At 52.6% G+C, this 15,097-nt stretch overlaps 1 protein-coding gene across 2 annotated transcripts; it reads right to left on the minus strand.

Moving 5' to 3' along the window:
* Window positions 1–257: 257 nt before the first annotated feature.
* On the minus strand, window positions 258–11,582 carry SMIM22 (small integral membrane protein 22). 2 transcript variants are annotated; one of them, XM_084641119.1, is made up of 4 exons: window positions 10,681–11,582; window positions 6,380–6,546; window positions 3,721–3,797; window positions 258–2,859 (listed from the first exon to the last, which is right to left on the minus strand). In XM_084641119.1, exons 2-4 carry the CDS (start codon window positions 6,513–6,515, stop codon window positions 2,812–2,814), a joined length of 261 nt encoding a protein of 86 aa, XP_084497245.1. In that variant the 5' UTR covers window positions 6,516–6,546; window positions 10,681–11,582; the 3' UTR covers window positions 258–2,811. The 2 variants fall into 2 exon arrangements, with proteins under 2 accessions (XP_084497245.1, XP_084497246.1); XM_084641120.1 differs by lacking the exon at window positions 10,681–11,582 and adding an exon at window positions 10,441–10,532.
* Between the last annotated feature and the right edge of the window lie 3,515 nt (window positions 11,583–15,097).

Genomic DNA, 15,097 nt, shown 5'->3' on the forward strand with positions numbered 1-15,097 from the left:
GGAAACTGGCAAGGTTACAGTCTCCATGGGCACTGAGCACTAGAACCCAGCCTGCTACCTTTCTAATTGACCTTGGGAAGGCTGCTGGTGGGGGAAGTCAGCAGCCTTAACTGGTGGGGAAAGTTAAGGAGGAAGTTCTCAGCAGTGGCATTCTAGCTGGCACTAGAATCATGCACCAGTGACACAGTTGGGCTAGCAGGAGGGCCTAGAGCAGCGCTGTGAATTGGTCTTAGAATGATGATCACCAAGCAGAGGAATGTAAAGCAGTGACAGGTGTTTATTTGATGCATGCTGTGTGCATCTCAGAGTCAGCAGTTAGTCAAGCATTACCCATAGAACAGGGACAGGCTGCCAGCCAAATGAATACCCCAGGGCCTATGCTATGTGTATACATATGTACCTGCTCACATACAGTATCCAAGAGGTTTAATGTACAAAAACGCCTGGCTAGCTGATCATCATGTGCTTTTTATTTATAATCATGAGTCTCTCTTCCTGGATTCAGAGATGAAATTAGAAAGTTTTATGAATATACAAGTCAGTGGGAAACCCCAAAGGACGTTGTTTGGAATGTTAATTGAACTGACCCCAACACTCTCCCTTCAGGTTCCCTGAGCCACTAGCCCTGTGAACCCTATGAGCATAGAATAAACGGAGAGCTGGGTGGGAGAAGACAGTCACAAGCCCTGGAGCAGCTGACCAGCAGGAAGGGTGTGACACTCCCTCTGCTTGACTCTAATTAGCGCACAAAGCACAGGGTTATAATGTACCAGTCAGTGGCCAGGGAGTGGAGCCACTCAGCCAGAAGAGCTGCTGAAATCGATAAATGTTCCAACCAAAGGGACGCCTGTATTTCCAGCGTGCCCTGCTGCTAGCTGGGTCTGAGAGCAAACCTGCTGGGCAGAAGGGGGGTCTGCTCCAGCTGCCACTGAAGTCAGTGGTCTCACTGACCACAGGATCGAGCCCACAAAGAGAAGAGGCCTTTCTTCTGTGTGTGTCGCTCACCTCTGAGCCAAAGTGAGTACGAAAGGGGCTGGGGAAGATGAAGCCATGTACCTTGTGGGCCTTCACTTTTAGACACACTCCCTAGGCAGAGTGTAATACTACTGCAATGCAGAGATTATGCCATATGGAATAAGGCTCTGCAGGAGTGTGCAGAGGCCAATGGGTGCGTACATACAGACTGTACTGTGATGAAGGAGAACATGTCCAGACTGAATAGAAGCACAGGTCCCTTTGAAGTCCCATGTGCTCTCTGAACACTTCTTATTTAGAGGGCTTCAAGGAGGAGTCAGAAGAGCAAGGCTGTCTGTGACTCTGGCTTCCCTTTGCAGTGCCAGGCAAGCTCCTGTCTAAACTTAGTCCAGTGGGTAAGTGAGGCCTGTTCCTGAATGCCATGCTCAGGATGTTCCTGAGCACCAGAGAGGGGTGGGAGTGGCAGAGGCCAGGCCCTGACAGGCACTTTGTTCAGAGCTGGAGTGCTCAGGCCCCCTCACTTTCCATGGCTTCCAAGCCACTGCCCGAGTTACTCTCTTATTTGCCTTGGCCTGCTGTGGGGAGTCAGTGTCTCAGACAGCAGAGAGGCTGACTTAACCCAGCCCTGAGGTACTCTTCCCAGAGGGAGACAGTGATGAGTTCTAACCCTTCCCCTAGCTGCTGAACAAAGTGGTGTCTCAGGGAGCTGGACAGGGTCATTGGCTAATGGGTTGTGCTTGCTGGCTCCGTAGGACTCAGCAGAAGGCTACTGACCGTGCATTACATCCACTGAGTTCTGTGTAAAACCAGCTACGCAGGAAAGAAATGACTCTTTGGGCTTTCTTGAGCCCCCTGATCTAGAGCCCAGTGCCCCTGGCTGAGGCCTGGCCTCGCCGTTACAGACACAGACACCGGGCTCTCCGAGCATCAGGCCTGCACCAGCACTACCCTAGTTCAGTGGTTCTGCAGAGCTCTGTCTTCCTTCTCCTGAATCAATGGAGACAGCAGCGTGTCAGTACACAAGACGTGCTTCCTCCCCGAGCCTGTTCTCCTTCAGCTGGTTCTATGGACGGTTCTCTTGCCTATCAGGGCCTGTGCAGGTAGCAATTTAACTCCTTGGCTGCTGCCAAAAGGACCCAAGAGCCTGTGTGAATGGGGGCTCTATAGGAAAGTGCTGCTAAGACATTCGCCTCCTCTGTGTTCAGCTAAGCCAGGATGGGCTTTCTGGGGAGCTGTTCCTTCCCATATGGTCAGTTCTGGTCTGGGGCATGTTCCTTTCCAGACTCTGGAAGTGTCAGATGATGGGTGCCAGCAAGGGATGTTTTCAGGCACCTGGAAGAGTCCCTGGAGGCACTGTTTTAATTAGTGACTACACACACAGGAGCTGCCTTTCAGGACTGGCCCAAAGGCCTATCTAGTTGCAATCCCTGATGCCAGTAGTGACCTTGGAAGGTATAAACTCCCTGTTATGTACAGTACTCTACCACAAGGAGGTAGACTTCCTCCGCTGACCCTAGGCTGATGAGCAACTTCTGCCCTGTAGCTTGAGGACCAGTGGCTCTAATTGTACAATGTGAGATTGCTGTAGATGCTATCCTTATTCAGCATCGTAGGAGTTCCTTTTAATCTTTATCCTTTGTGCACAGAGAAGGAAGAACAAGTGCTGGAGCCAGTGCAGTGCAGTGCTGTGAGGCCAGGGCCCCACCAGGCCAGCACTCAATATTAACACAAACAGTCCGATCTGCAGTTGATTGCTGTGTAGCGGAAAGAAGCAAGCAAAGAAGAGTCTTTTTCCCATTGGTGCCAGAATCTGTCTGTCCAAGGGAGGAGGCGGGGCTATGGCTCCATGGCCTTGTTATCAATGCCCACTTTCTTTCTGGGGACCTAATTGTGGTTTAAAAAAAAAAAAGTGAAAAGGAAGAACATGTCTACGTTCTAGTTACCACGTGATGGGAGCAGGGTTCATCTCCCAGCCTCTGCCCACGCTACAGTTTGAATCCAGTTTAGCTTGGTTGGGCCTAGAAACTATGATCAGGGACAGGGATTTCTTGTCTGAGAACCATTTGATGGGAGGTGGTGTCTGTTCAGTCCTTTATGGCCCCCCATCACCATATTGCGTCTGCACATCTCCTAGTCCTTAATGCATTACAGCTCCCCTGCAGGGTTGGGAAGTATCTCCATTTTGCAGGTGGGGAACTGAGGCACACAGCAACTAAGCGACTTGTCCAGAAATGGAACTTGCATCCCAGATCAACTCCTTAAACATAAGGCCACCCACCCTTCTGTCCACACAGCACTGTGAAAAGCGCAGGTCACGGAAAGAAATTCCTTCCCACCCCAGTCAGAGAAAGCTGCAGGAACCACCCCAGCAACTGCCGTGGTTAGACAGCTTTCCCCCAGCCAAAAGGTGAAGAACCCCCAGGTGCCCCTTTACCACCCAAGTCCACCACGTAGCACAGATGGGACAGGGCCAGGTGACATGCCGAGGCTGTAGCGTGACTCAGTCCTGTCTGTGCCTCAAGACTGAGCTGTGCTTTAACCTTGGGGGGGCCTGCTCCTCCCCAGCCTGGCTGGGGTTTGCTGGGGGGAAGGCTAATTGAATATGCAACATTTCCAATCCAGGAGAGCGGAGCCCTGCCTCTCTGCCATAAGCAGTGGGACAGCTGGCTGCCTGAGTCCAGTGCCAGAACGCCAGGCACAGGAGCGGACTCCGCGAGAGACAAACTTTTTATTTTTTTATTTTACCTTCTTGTGTGATCCCCGGGAGTCGCAGCAGCAGCAGCAATGGATCAGAGCCAGGAGAACCATCAACAGCACAGTACCTGGGGGAGAATCAAGCAATCATGTCCACTTAAGGTCCCTTCCCATGCTGTTAGCACATCTGTCAGGGCACCAGCAGTGACTGCACCTTCTAGAGAGTCAATCGGACCTGTGTCTCATAGCCTCTCTCCAAGCCTCTGGCAGGATCAAATGTACGTGCCCATTTCAGGTGCCTTTCTGGGACTGGTGCAATACTCTGAGCAGCAGCACGAATGCCTCCTCCTTACCGTGTCACCTCACTGACCCTTGCATGCTCCCTAGTGCTGCTGAGTCACCCAGCTGGCAGCATGCCCTGTGCACAGCAGCGGCTGAATTGTGAGCCCTAAGCATAGTTAAAGCCACTGCGCATTGCTAGAGACAGGAGATGTGGAATCCTTGGACTCTAGATCACTAACCAAGGCAGTCGTCATCTCCAGGGTTCCTCAACCCCCCGCAGTAAGTGATGGAGGACCAGGAAAACAGCCATTGGCAGAGAGGGCCAGGCGTGAATCCAACATCTCCGGGAGCCAGGTACAGCCTGGCCTACACACACAGCTACACCAGTTTAGTTAAGCTCCTGTGTGGACACTCTTATTGGGGTTCAAGAGATGGCTTGTTTCGGTTTACCTTAAACCAGTTCCTAACTGATGTAAACCCGGTTTAAACCAGATTAAGAGTGTCCATCCGGCCTTTTACACCTCTTTAATTAAACCAGTTTAAACTGGCACCTAAAAGTTGAAACTGCTGATATAAACAAGTGCTGTGAGGTTAGGCCCTCAGGCCATAATTCCCACCCATTCCTCCCAGAGCAGACCTTTGGGGAGCCCTTTGCAAACCCATGATCTGCTCTGGTGCTGGCTGAATGCAGCTCCCTGCATACCTCTCTCTCACCTCTCCCCCAGGTTTGTGTCGACCTGTTTCAGAGTTTTGATCACTGAGACCCCAGGTCTTGATTGTGTTTGCCTGGGTTCCACGTCCTTCAAACTCATTCATCTGTCCATCTGCACAATGCACAGCCTGCATGATTGAAGGTGTGGGTGCACGGCATGCACTGGGTTCCCCGGCTCTGCTAATGACATCTGTCATGGCTTTCAGGTGAATCTCATGGGCCATATTTCCAAGCATTATTCCTCAGAGGGGAACAGCATAAGGAAATGATGCCTGGAGATTTAACTCATTCTTAATAACAGCACTGTCCCTCTGTGAGCCCTGCCCCACAGCCTTGTCCTCTGTGTTACCATGCTAGCAACAGCCATAAGCAGGATAATCCCTAGCACGGTTTCTCTGGCCATACTCACAGGCCTTTTAGTTTTGCTGAGAATCATGCAATAAACCATCCCTGTGATAGCTTCACACCATGGCGCTATGAGGTGGGGGAGGGGGAATTTCTGTCTACACTGGACAGAGAAAAAACCAGGAGGAGTAAGTTTAAACACAGCTGTGGCCAGCCAAGTGATGAGCTGGAGCATCTCCCTCCTGTCACTCCTCCCCTTTCTAGCCCTGAATGGTTCGTCAGCACCTAGGAGTAACGCAGGTGTCAGCAGAGGGTACGTACTTGTACGCATTGCTATACGGTCACACACGTGCTGAGGCTTTGGCATCATGTTGGTCCTCTCGGGGCTAAAATACAGCTTGGACTTGGGATCAACACTTGTTCTAACTGCGTTCCTCAATGATGCTACGCAGATGGACTTGCCTGAACTGTAGTCTGCTGGCTGCTATCTTGGCCAACATACCAGGGACTGAACTGGAGACCTGCAGCACTAAACGTACAAGCTGCTGCACCTTGAGTTAAAGGTTCCTAACTGTGCTGTAACAGACTCACTTCCTCTGCTGACTGGGGACCTGTGACAAACACTCACCGGGGGTTACAGCAGCACAGTTTGGCCAGTGTTTTAAAAACTGGTTCCCTTCTATCTACTCCCCAGCACAGACCATGTTTTAAATCAGTCTGGTGGCTGGATCTCCAGACACAGCGCTTCCTTTGGTGGAGGTAGGAACTTTTTAATGTCATAGGCAGATGACGACCCAAGGGCTGGAAGCTAAAGTGAGACAAATTCAGACTAGAAATAAGGTGCAGATTTTTAACCGTAAGGGTGATGAGCCACTGGGCCAACTTACTTAGGGATGTGGTGGATTCTCCATCATGTAAGTCTTTAAATGAACAGTGCAGGTCTTTCTAACAGATCTCCCTAGCTCAAACAGAAGTAGAGGTCTCTGGCTGTGATCTATAGGAGATCAAATTGGATGATCTGATGGTTCCCTCTGACTTTCAAGTGGATGGATTGTCTTACTGTTTGTACAGGGGTAGCACCTACGGGCCCCTAGTCCAGTTGGGCTAGAAGCTGCACACATTACAGACCATCTTTGCCCCCAAAGACTTTGAAATTTGCTGGAGGCGCCCACTGCAGTAGCCAGATGCTTGTGCCCAGCATCTCTAGACGAGTTTAGAACAGCCCTACAGACCCTGCACAGATAAGCATTGGATGGTGTGGCTGGGTTTGCAGCACACCCACATGTATCTCATCTGCCCTGTCTGGGAATAGAGAGCAGCCCCAGGCCGTGGGCTGCTAATCCTATGCCCGTTGCTTGGCCCCACACTTACCAATGAAGATGAAGAAGATGGCGAAGGCAGCAATGTCCCAGTCTGACTGGAACATCTGTTTGGTTGCGAGTCTGCTCAGGACGTCATTGATCTGGTTGCTGAACTCCTCTCCCAAGTTTTGCCTTTCAGATCCCATTTTTGGTTTCTTTCAGAGTTTCCCCTGTGGTCTGATCGACAAAGGGAGAGAGGGTGGATTGATGCCACTAATAACCTTTTCACCCCAACTGAATGGCCTCCCCGTCCCCAGATGCTGGAATATCATTGAGAGACACGATCACCTTGTCCCTAGCTCTGGCTGCACTGGGCTTTACCCATATTGGCTGCTGGTTCCCTTTGATACAGGGGGCCATAGGTGCTGCATACAAGATGACTGCCGCAGTTCGGGTTTGCTTCCCCATCCCACAGGCCACTGATCCTACTGCTCCAGGGCGGGAAGGGGCTAGTGTGTTCTGCTTGTGGAGTTCCAGCCCCTGGAGTGGGGAGGGGGGACTAACCAGGGTGAAGTGGTGCTGGGTGGGCACAGAGGGTTAACAAGTAACAGATCACAGCAGGAGCTGTGGAATGTCTGAGGCCTTGGCCACACAAGGAAGTTGCACCATAACCTGCCTAGAAGCAGACTGTCATGCTGGTGTGACACCCCTCCCCACAGAAGACACTCCTGTTGCAGTTTAACAATATCTAGCCATCCCTTTATCATATGTGGGTTAGAATGTCCCAGGAGGAGTCAGGAGAGCTGGGTTCTAGTCCCAGCTCTGCTATGAACTTACTGTGTGACCTTACACAAGTCACTTGTCTTTTTGTGCCTCGGTTTCCCCATCTGTAAACCAGCTTGCTCTGAAAGACACTCAGATGCCGCAGTGACAGACATGTTCTAAGAACCTGCACAGAACAGCCTGTAGAAACCTCAGCCCTGTTTACCAAATGCCTGCTGGTTCCCTCCAGCCAGCCAGAGCTGGGAGCACAACACAACATTTCAAACAATGCCAGTCAGGCCAGTTAAAGATGCAGGAGCAGCTCTGTGAAAGCAAACAAACTCTTCTAACTTCGCAAGGCCTGAGTAAAGCTGAGCCCAGCCGGAGCTCACAGGATAGTGGCTCCTTTGGCGGTGCGTAGGCTAAGGAGCCTGGAAGGAATTTCTCACACACACTCCATTATAATGTTTGCAGCAGCATGGGAGCAGTGTGCTAGAGACCCAGGCAGCCTGCAGCATGAGAAACAAAGATGCAGTCATTCATATTTCCCAATCTGAACCAAAAAGCTGGCTATTTTGCATCCTGGAAGCTGCCCCATTGCTAAACGGAAATACTATTGATTCCACAGCGCTGGGCTGATCCGCTGCAGTACCTGTGTTCTCACTCTAAGGGGGTGTGGAAGTGTGAGGGATAGAAACAAGGAATCCTTCTCTGCTCTGCCAATGTCATGCAGGGAAAGCCATGTGGTGCAGTTTGGGAAACCTGCCCGGATTTCTTAGGGATATGCCCAGCGAGTCTCAAACAAGCCCCTGTAGTTCCCAAGGCTGCAGCCTGACACCAGAGCTGCATTCTCTCTAGTGGGAGGCATGACCTGCTAGAAACACTCAAACCAAATAGCAAACCACCCTTTGTGGGCCAGGCCAGTCCCTGTTCCGTTTAGTTACTGACCTCTAGTTTATAACATAACCTTTAGTTATGTTTCCTCTCTTACGTTGGTTGGTCAGACACTGTGTTAAAGCCATACGCTTTAAGTGCATGGACGTGGCTGAGGAAAATGGCAGCTCTCCCATCCCAGGGCAATGCCTTAAGGTAGCAGAATGTAATGACAGGAGTAGGAGGGTTAGTTCCTAGTTTGCCTATGGCAGCAAAGCCCGTGCAGCCTGGCTCTCTGCTTCCAGTTCAGACTGAACCCCCTGCTGAATGTAGGGACAGGACCTGACTGCGGACTTTCCTCCAAACCAGCAAAGCAGTGGCCAATTTCCCACAGCTCCTGGGAGCTGCTGGCCAGGGGCTCTCCACGCCTAGCCCTTTCTCTTGCAAAGCTAATCTCGATTGAAAACAGGCTCACAGGTTTTGGCACCCCTCGTCCAGGCTTGTCATGTTGATTAATTGGAGAGGGCAGAGGTACTAATCTAGGATTCCATAGCGTGCCTCAATCCACAGCAGAGCACCACCTATAACGGAGGGAGGGTGCCACAAAGACTTCCCAGGATAGTCAGCATCACTCAGTGGGGGAATATGGCCGCCATCAGGATCACTGTTATTTCTGCCCTTTGTATCTCTTCCTTTCCCCTTTCTCTCCCTCTCCCCCTGCCCTGTCTTTGTGTCTGTCCCCCTCTGCACTCCTCTTCTAGCCATAACATCCAATTCCCCCTGAGCTCCCCTCCCACTCCTTCCCCTTTTCCAGCTGCTACAATGATCAGCAGTGAATTAGCAAATGTTGACATGTAAAGTGCCGTCATTACGCTCTAGAGCAAACGCCATACATGCTGATGACAAAAACACACTCCTGCTGTAGGTGAAACTGAGACATTGCTTCAGGCTGCTTGCAGACTCAGGAAGACAGCACTGCATCAGTTCACCGCTGCCTCATTGTCTGCACGGTGAATGTTACAACCAGGGGGGCTAGAATATTTTTTATACATCTATAAATGGGCGCTGAATCTGGACTATGCCCTGCTGCCCCATGAACATGTCGGAGAGGCCAGCTCTGGCCTGTGTGTTTGAAGTCACTGCCCTAGTCACTTTCAGATGGTAATGAGTGCTAAGAGGCACCAGAAATAAACCTAGCACAAAGTGCATTCCAGATCACGTGCAGCTGCTGAAAGCCAGAGGCCCTACATGTCGGTGACAAATACATACGTCTGTGCCAAGTGAAACTGCTTCTGGCATTGCCCAGCTGCTGTGAGGCTCAAAGTACAAGCAGAGTGTGGTTCTATCCTCCCTGCTGAAAGCTTGCAGGGTAGCACTTGCTTCCCCTTCTAGCATGGTTGCATGGTGCTGCCGTGAGAGAGAGCCAGAGCTCCACTCCAGAGGAGGCTGCATTTCAGCACAGGGGAAGTGAATGCTCTTTCTGTATGCTGATGAGCCTGGGGGAGCTGCACGAGCCCTCTGTTAGGAAGCCCAGCCTTTGGTTCCATGAAAGATAATCTCAGCTTGCAGGTACAAATAATTCAGTCTCTAACCCTTTTTCCTTGGAAAGATCCTTGAAAACATGGCTGACTGTGATGGCAGAAAGGAAACAGTCGCTGGGTTCTGCTTCCGCAGCCAGCAGCTGAGCAGAGAGGAGTGGGGGAATCTAAAGATCCCCCATATACGCACACAGTTTGGGGTGGTCCCCGCCCCGAACCATTTCACCGGCCCTCCCCTCAGCCCAGCCCTGTCTGCAGCAGGGGGTGGAGGGCAGCAATCAGGTTTGCAGGCAGGGGGTAGTTGGTTCTCAGGCCCAGCCAAAGACCCCCGGCCAGCCCTGCTTAGCAGCATTTCCAGCAGTTTTCCCCCCAGCTCCCAGCGCTTGGACCATGAGACAGCTGTTTCATGCTGCTGGGAGGGAGAGGGGAGGAGAGGGAATGCGGCACACTCAGGGGAGGAAGTGGGGCTGGGGCAGGGATTTGGGGAAGGGGTCCAATGAGGCAGGGAGGGGGTGGAATTGGGGTGGGGACTTTGGGGAAGGGGTTGGAATAGGGGCAGGGAAGGGGTGGAGTTGGGGTGGGGGGGTGTGCAAGCAAATACCCCCCCCCCTTGGAGTGTCCTTTTTTTTGAATGTTCAAATATGGTAACGCTACTCCTGACCCAAAGGCCTATGGCAGCAGAAGCTCCTTGGAACAGTGAGATCCTGCCCGGGGTTCCTAATTCCCCAGGGACAGAGCACCGTACAGCTATGGAGCACCCCGCAATCCCACCAGGCTCTGAGGCCCTGGCTACTGCAACCCCCCTGGCACTTCCTCCCCTCTGGGCCCTGCAGTGGCTCCCACCCTGGAAGAGGTTCCCTCATTTCCTTTTCTTTGCAGCGTCAGGATTTCCCTTTAGCAGCCCCAGCCCTCTCAGCGGCCGCCCTCTGACCAGTCTTCACCCTATCCCTGGGCTCACCTCCGCGGCCTCCTGGCTGGCCCTGGCCCTTAATTCCTGAGGATCTGTAACCCCAGAGCTGCCTGCAGCAGCTGGCTCCTGGTGAGCAGAGAGCTCCCAGAATGAGGAAGTAACTTCAGTTCCCCAAACTCGCCTCTGAGACAGACCCAGAACTGTAGCCCTAGCTGAGCAGCATGACCCCCCCGGGGCCAATACCTCCCCACCCCCCCGAAGGGGCAGCTTCCTGAAAGGAGTGTTTACCTTGGGACCCTTTCGGAGTGCTTCTTCCAGCCGATCTCCCCTCTGCAGTAAGCTGCGCTCCCTGGCCTCCACTTCCTGGTTCCTTCTGGTGCCTGCTGCACAAGGATGTTGATTGGCATCCACCTGAGTCCAAGGAGCGGCAGACACACCTCCAGTGTCCTCCCCGTTTGGGGAAGGAAAGGCTTGCGGGGGAGGGGATAGCGTAGGCTGCTTGTTTTGCTTTGTCCTGGCAGCATCCACCTGCTGAGGGCTGCTGTTGGCAGAGCTCTCATGGAGATCCCGTTGGCCCGGGGCTTCAGAAACCCTTATGCCATGGTGCTGGGAGCAGTGGCTTGTGGGTTGTTTGAAAACACCAGGCTCTGTTCTGTCAGACTGGGGCAGTACCGGACATATAGCTTCCCATCCGTTGTAGATTGCCCTGGTTCAGCTGAGCTAAAGTCCTCGTGTGACCAACCGTTACAGCCGATGCTTGTAGGGTGCATGTGACAGCTGGTGTCTGAGGACAAAAGGTGATGTATGGGCACTGCAGGCTCACAGAGCTCCAATCAATGGCTTCTCGCATTAGTGTCCCATGGCCCCAGCCAGGCAAAGGGGGGAAGATTTCCTGAGATTGTTCCACTGCTGAAGCAGCGTTGCAGAAGTGGGGCGTTGTGGCCCAGGGTTAACGAGGCTGCAGGATGGAGGCCTCCCACAGCTAGGCTGGCTCACAGAAAACTCATAACGCCACTTATTTCTCAGTCATTCTCTTCCCTTGCCCTGGAGCACAGCACCCAGCCCAGGACATCTGAAATGCTGCTCGCAGAGCGTGCTGTAGGCACCAAGCCCACCACAGGGGTGAAGGTGAGAGGCCAGCGACAGAGAGCCCTGAGAGACACCAACAGAGAGGAACCTGGAGAGGAGAAGAGACAAAAGGATAGGCTAGAAGAGAAGCCAGGAAGGAAGAGGCAACAAAACTAAAGGGAGAGAACAATCAACAGGCTGCAGAGCGAGCGAGGGAGATGTGGACAGAGTCTGGGCCCCAGGCCCCACCCTGAAGAGGTCGCTGTGGACCTTGGGGAGCAGTCTGAGTGGGGTGGAGAGAGCGGAAGCCAGACTGGAGGGTCTCAGAGGGACGTATCACCAGCATCAAGGTCACTTAAGAAGCCCATTAAAGGGAAGGAAAACAGCTTGCGTGGGAGCTGCACCTTGGCTCTCCTCTTACTAGACAGGAAGGAAAGGGAGCCACAGAGCTGACCCCCCTCGTCATCCTGGGCACAGGAGGAAGGAAGCAGTGCTGCAAAGCCAGGATGGAGCAATGACAGGCTCTTACACATCCCCTGCCCCCCTTAACACAAACTGCCCCACTGACCATCTCTCTGCCCCTCCCCCTGGGTGCTCCTGATGCCCTGACTCGCAGGCTCCCTGGAGGCCTGCACAGGTCGTGGTTCCCCAAGAGAACAGCTGATGAGACTGGAGATGCGCTGGAGCCGAGTGGACCTGGCCCACAGTCAAATAGATGGTGGGCAGGCCGAGGCAGCTGATGGGTGTGGGCTGAGCTTTGGGGATGCGGCAGAGAGCTAATCAAACGAGGCACATGGAAGCGCAGGGCGTCCATCACTCCAGGCAACCAGGCTGCTTCTTCAGGGTTTATGGGTTTAGCAGCATAACTTCCAGCCAGAAGGGGTTGTCCTGAGTCTCCAGCGGACTCAGCTGAATAACGAAAACACAGATTAACCCAGAGATGCAACTAAACAGTTGGTTTCTCCGTGCTGCTGCTTGCAGGGGCGTGTTATTTGTGGGTGGCCACGAGGCAGTTGAGAAAATGTTTCTGAATTGCCTACATTTCACTGCGTTTTAAAATTCTTCCAGGAAAAAAAAATCATCCCAGAAATATGTTGCTCTATTTGTCACCTAAAGTAGGGTGCTGGGTGGGCCAGTGGTTAGGTCATAGGAAACCAATGGTCAATTCCTGCTTTGCCACAGACTCTGAAACAGGGTGACCTTGGCCAAGTCCCTCAGTTGCTCTGTACCTCAGTTTCCCCCTCTGTACAATGGGGATAACAGCAGTGTCCTACCTCACAGTGGTGGTGTGAGGATAAATACATTAAAAATCATGACTGATGCTATGGTGATGGCCAGATCCGTACAAGAAGCAGAGCCCCTCACATATGTTAATGAGTTGATTCTCAAATCCTTGTGAGGGAGCTTCCTGTTAACCCCTCCCTCTTTTGCAAAAACTGAGGCACAGCGCAGGTAAGGGAGCTAGCTGAGGTGGAGCTGGGAACTGAAGCCAGGCAGCTAAGGAGGTGCAATGCCAGTGGCTGGAGAGGATTTGAAAGCTGTTGTAAAGGAAGCACATTTGGCAACAGGCGGACTGTGGGGAGGTGACTGATGGTGCAGTCCCCGTGGGCACCTAAGGCCAGCCTGCAGGGGAGATTACATTAACTTTGCTGGCAACAGGAAATTCTTCTCCGTTCTCAATTGCCCAGTCATTGCTGCACGGATCTGAGGATTAATCCTGCCAAATTGGAAAGCAGGTGCACACGGCAGTGAAGTCCAGTGTGACAGGGATGGTGTGACGACCCATTTTCACAGGGCTGATGGTCACATGGCTCAGCCCTACTCCTGCCCCAGACAGCTCAAGGGAGCTCAGATGACCCTGCAGACATGAGGCCAGAAGGCAGGCCGTGAGGAAATGGAATTGTCTGCAGTGGGGCAGGCAGCCTCGGGAAGTCATTTCTCAGGTACACTGGCTGCTGGGGAGATCAGCTAAGCAGCTGTATGGATGTCACGCTGGCTGGAAAAAGCTAAATGAGATTATTACTGTATCATAGGCTTCCCGGTGCGAGAGAAAATGAATGAGAGAAGCAACAGATGGAAAGGAAATGGCTTGGAGTGGGAGGAGAGAGGCAAAGCCTTGATGACGAGGACAGCATGGCCAGGGATTTTTATAAGGATTTTTGAATGCAAAGAGCAAAGTGAATTCTGATGTGTAACAAAGGTACAGTTAGCCTGTGGAACTCACTGTCACAGGATCTCAGTGAGACCAAGAGATTAGCAGGATTCAGAAAAGGATTGGATGTTTCTGTGGATATCCAGAGTAAACTGAACATAAAGGAGTTCTGGACAGGATACAAACCCTCCAGTTTCAGGGCATGAGCCACACTCTAGAAATTAGGGATCAGGAGGGAACTTTCCGTGGGATAGGGTGATCCCATAGCTGCTACCGCAGGGTTTATTGCACGTTCCCCTGAATCATCTGGTGATGGCCACAGCAGAGCCAGGATACTGGGCTAGATAGAATCATAGAATATCCCAGTTGGAAGGGACCTCAGGAGGTCATCTAGTCCAACCCGGCCAATCACCAATTTTTTCCCCCAGATCCCTAAATGGCTCCCTCAAGGATTGAACTCACAACCTTGGGTTTAGCAGGCCAATGCTCAAACCACTGAGCTATCCCTCCGCCCGCCCAGGTCTACTCCCATCTGGCAGGTCCTGTGTTCTCATAACAAACAGGCAGTACAGATGGTATGTCCTTGCATCCAGCTGCTAATTAACCACACATAGACCCATGCCCTTCCTAATGCGTACACAGAAATTAGCTCCTGAACTACAGAGATTGGGGCTCCGCCCTCTTGCGGGCCGCGCTTTATACACAGAGGTTTATTAGAAGCACTGCTTAGCAGCCTCCTCATGACAGCACCCCATCTGCCAGCTGGGACACCAGCAGGGTGAGCGTCCCCACAGTAGCGCCCTCCCAGTGCAGACCAGAAGGGATGCTAGCTCCTGAACATTCATGCTGACCATGAGAATGCTTTGTGTGCTGCTGGTGCAAGCACACCCAGGTATCCTCAGCTTAGCTAAGCTGTTGGGATGTGTCCGTGATGTCTCAGGGACTGGTAGGTAAGTGATCTGCCTTGGCACCCAGCTCAAAGAAACCCTGTTCTAATTGCTCACCTTGTAACTGCACTAAGGTGTCCTGGTGGCCTGGCTCCCTCCGGCGCGGTAGTAAAGGGGAGAGATGTAACCCTGCAGCTGTGCAGAGCTGTCTGACGTTCTCCATAACAAGTGGGATCCCAGAGCTTGGTCTCCAGCAGATGGCCCCATTGCACCACACTTACCAACCCTGGCAAGCTGGGCAGCGTGCACAGCACTGTATACGTGCTCTGCTCTGGCTAAATGGCTTTGCCATCGCGCTTTGGAAGGCGCCCCGTCAGTGTTGCCCTGCCACTTTCCCCCTCTCATCTCACCTCGCCCCTGTTGGCAGGCCCTAATTCCTCCCTCCTTGCCCTTCTTCCGAGCCGGAACCATGTCCCCTTCTTGCTGTGTTCCTCTTGGCTGTGGCGCGCTGAGCCTGTGTGGGATGGCGAAGCTTGTGGCCAGCTGGGGCTAGGGCAGGCCCGTGGGGCACGTGGATCTAGCACCTGTGAAGCATGCT

The sequence above is a fragment of the Lepidochelys olivacea genome (genome assembly GCF_965140295.1).
Source record: "Lepidochelys olivacea isolate rLepOli2 genome assembly, chromosome: 10".
In the NCBI taxonomy this organism is placed as follows: Eukaryota; Metazoa; Chordata; order Testudines; family Cheloniidae; genus Lepidochelys; species Lepidochelys olivacea.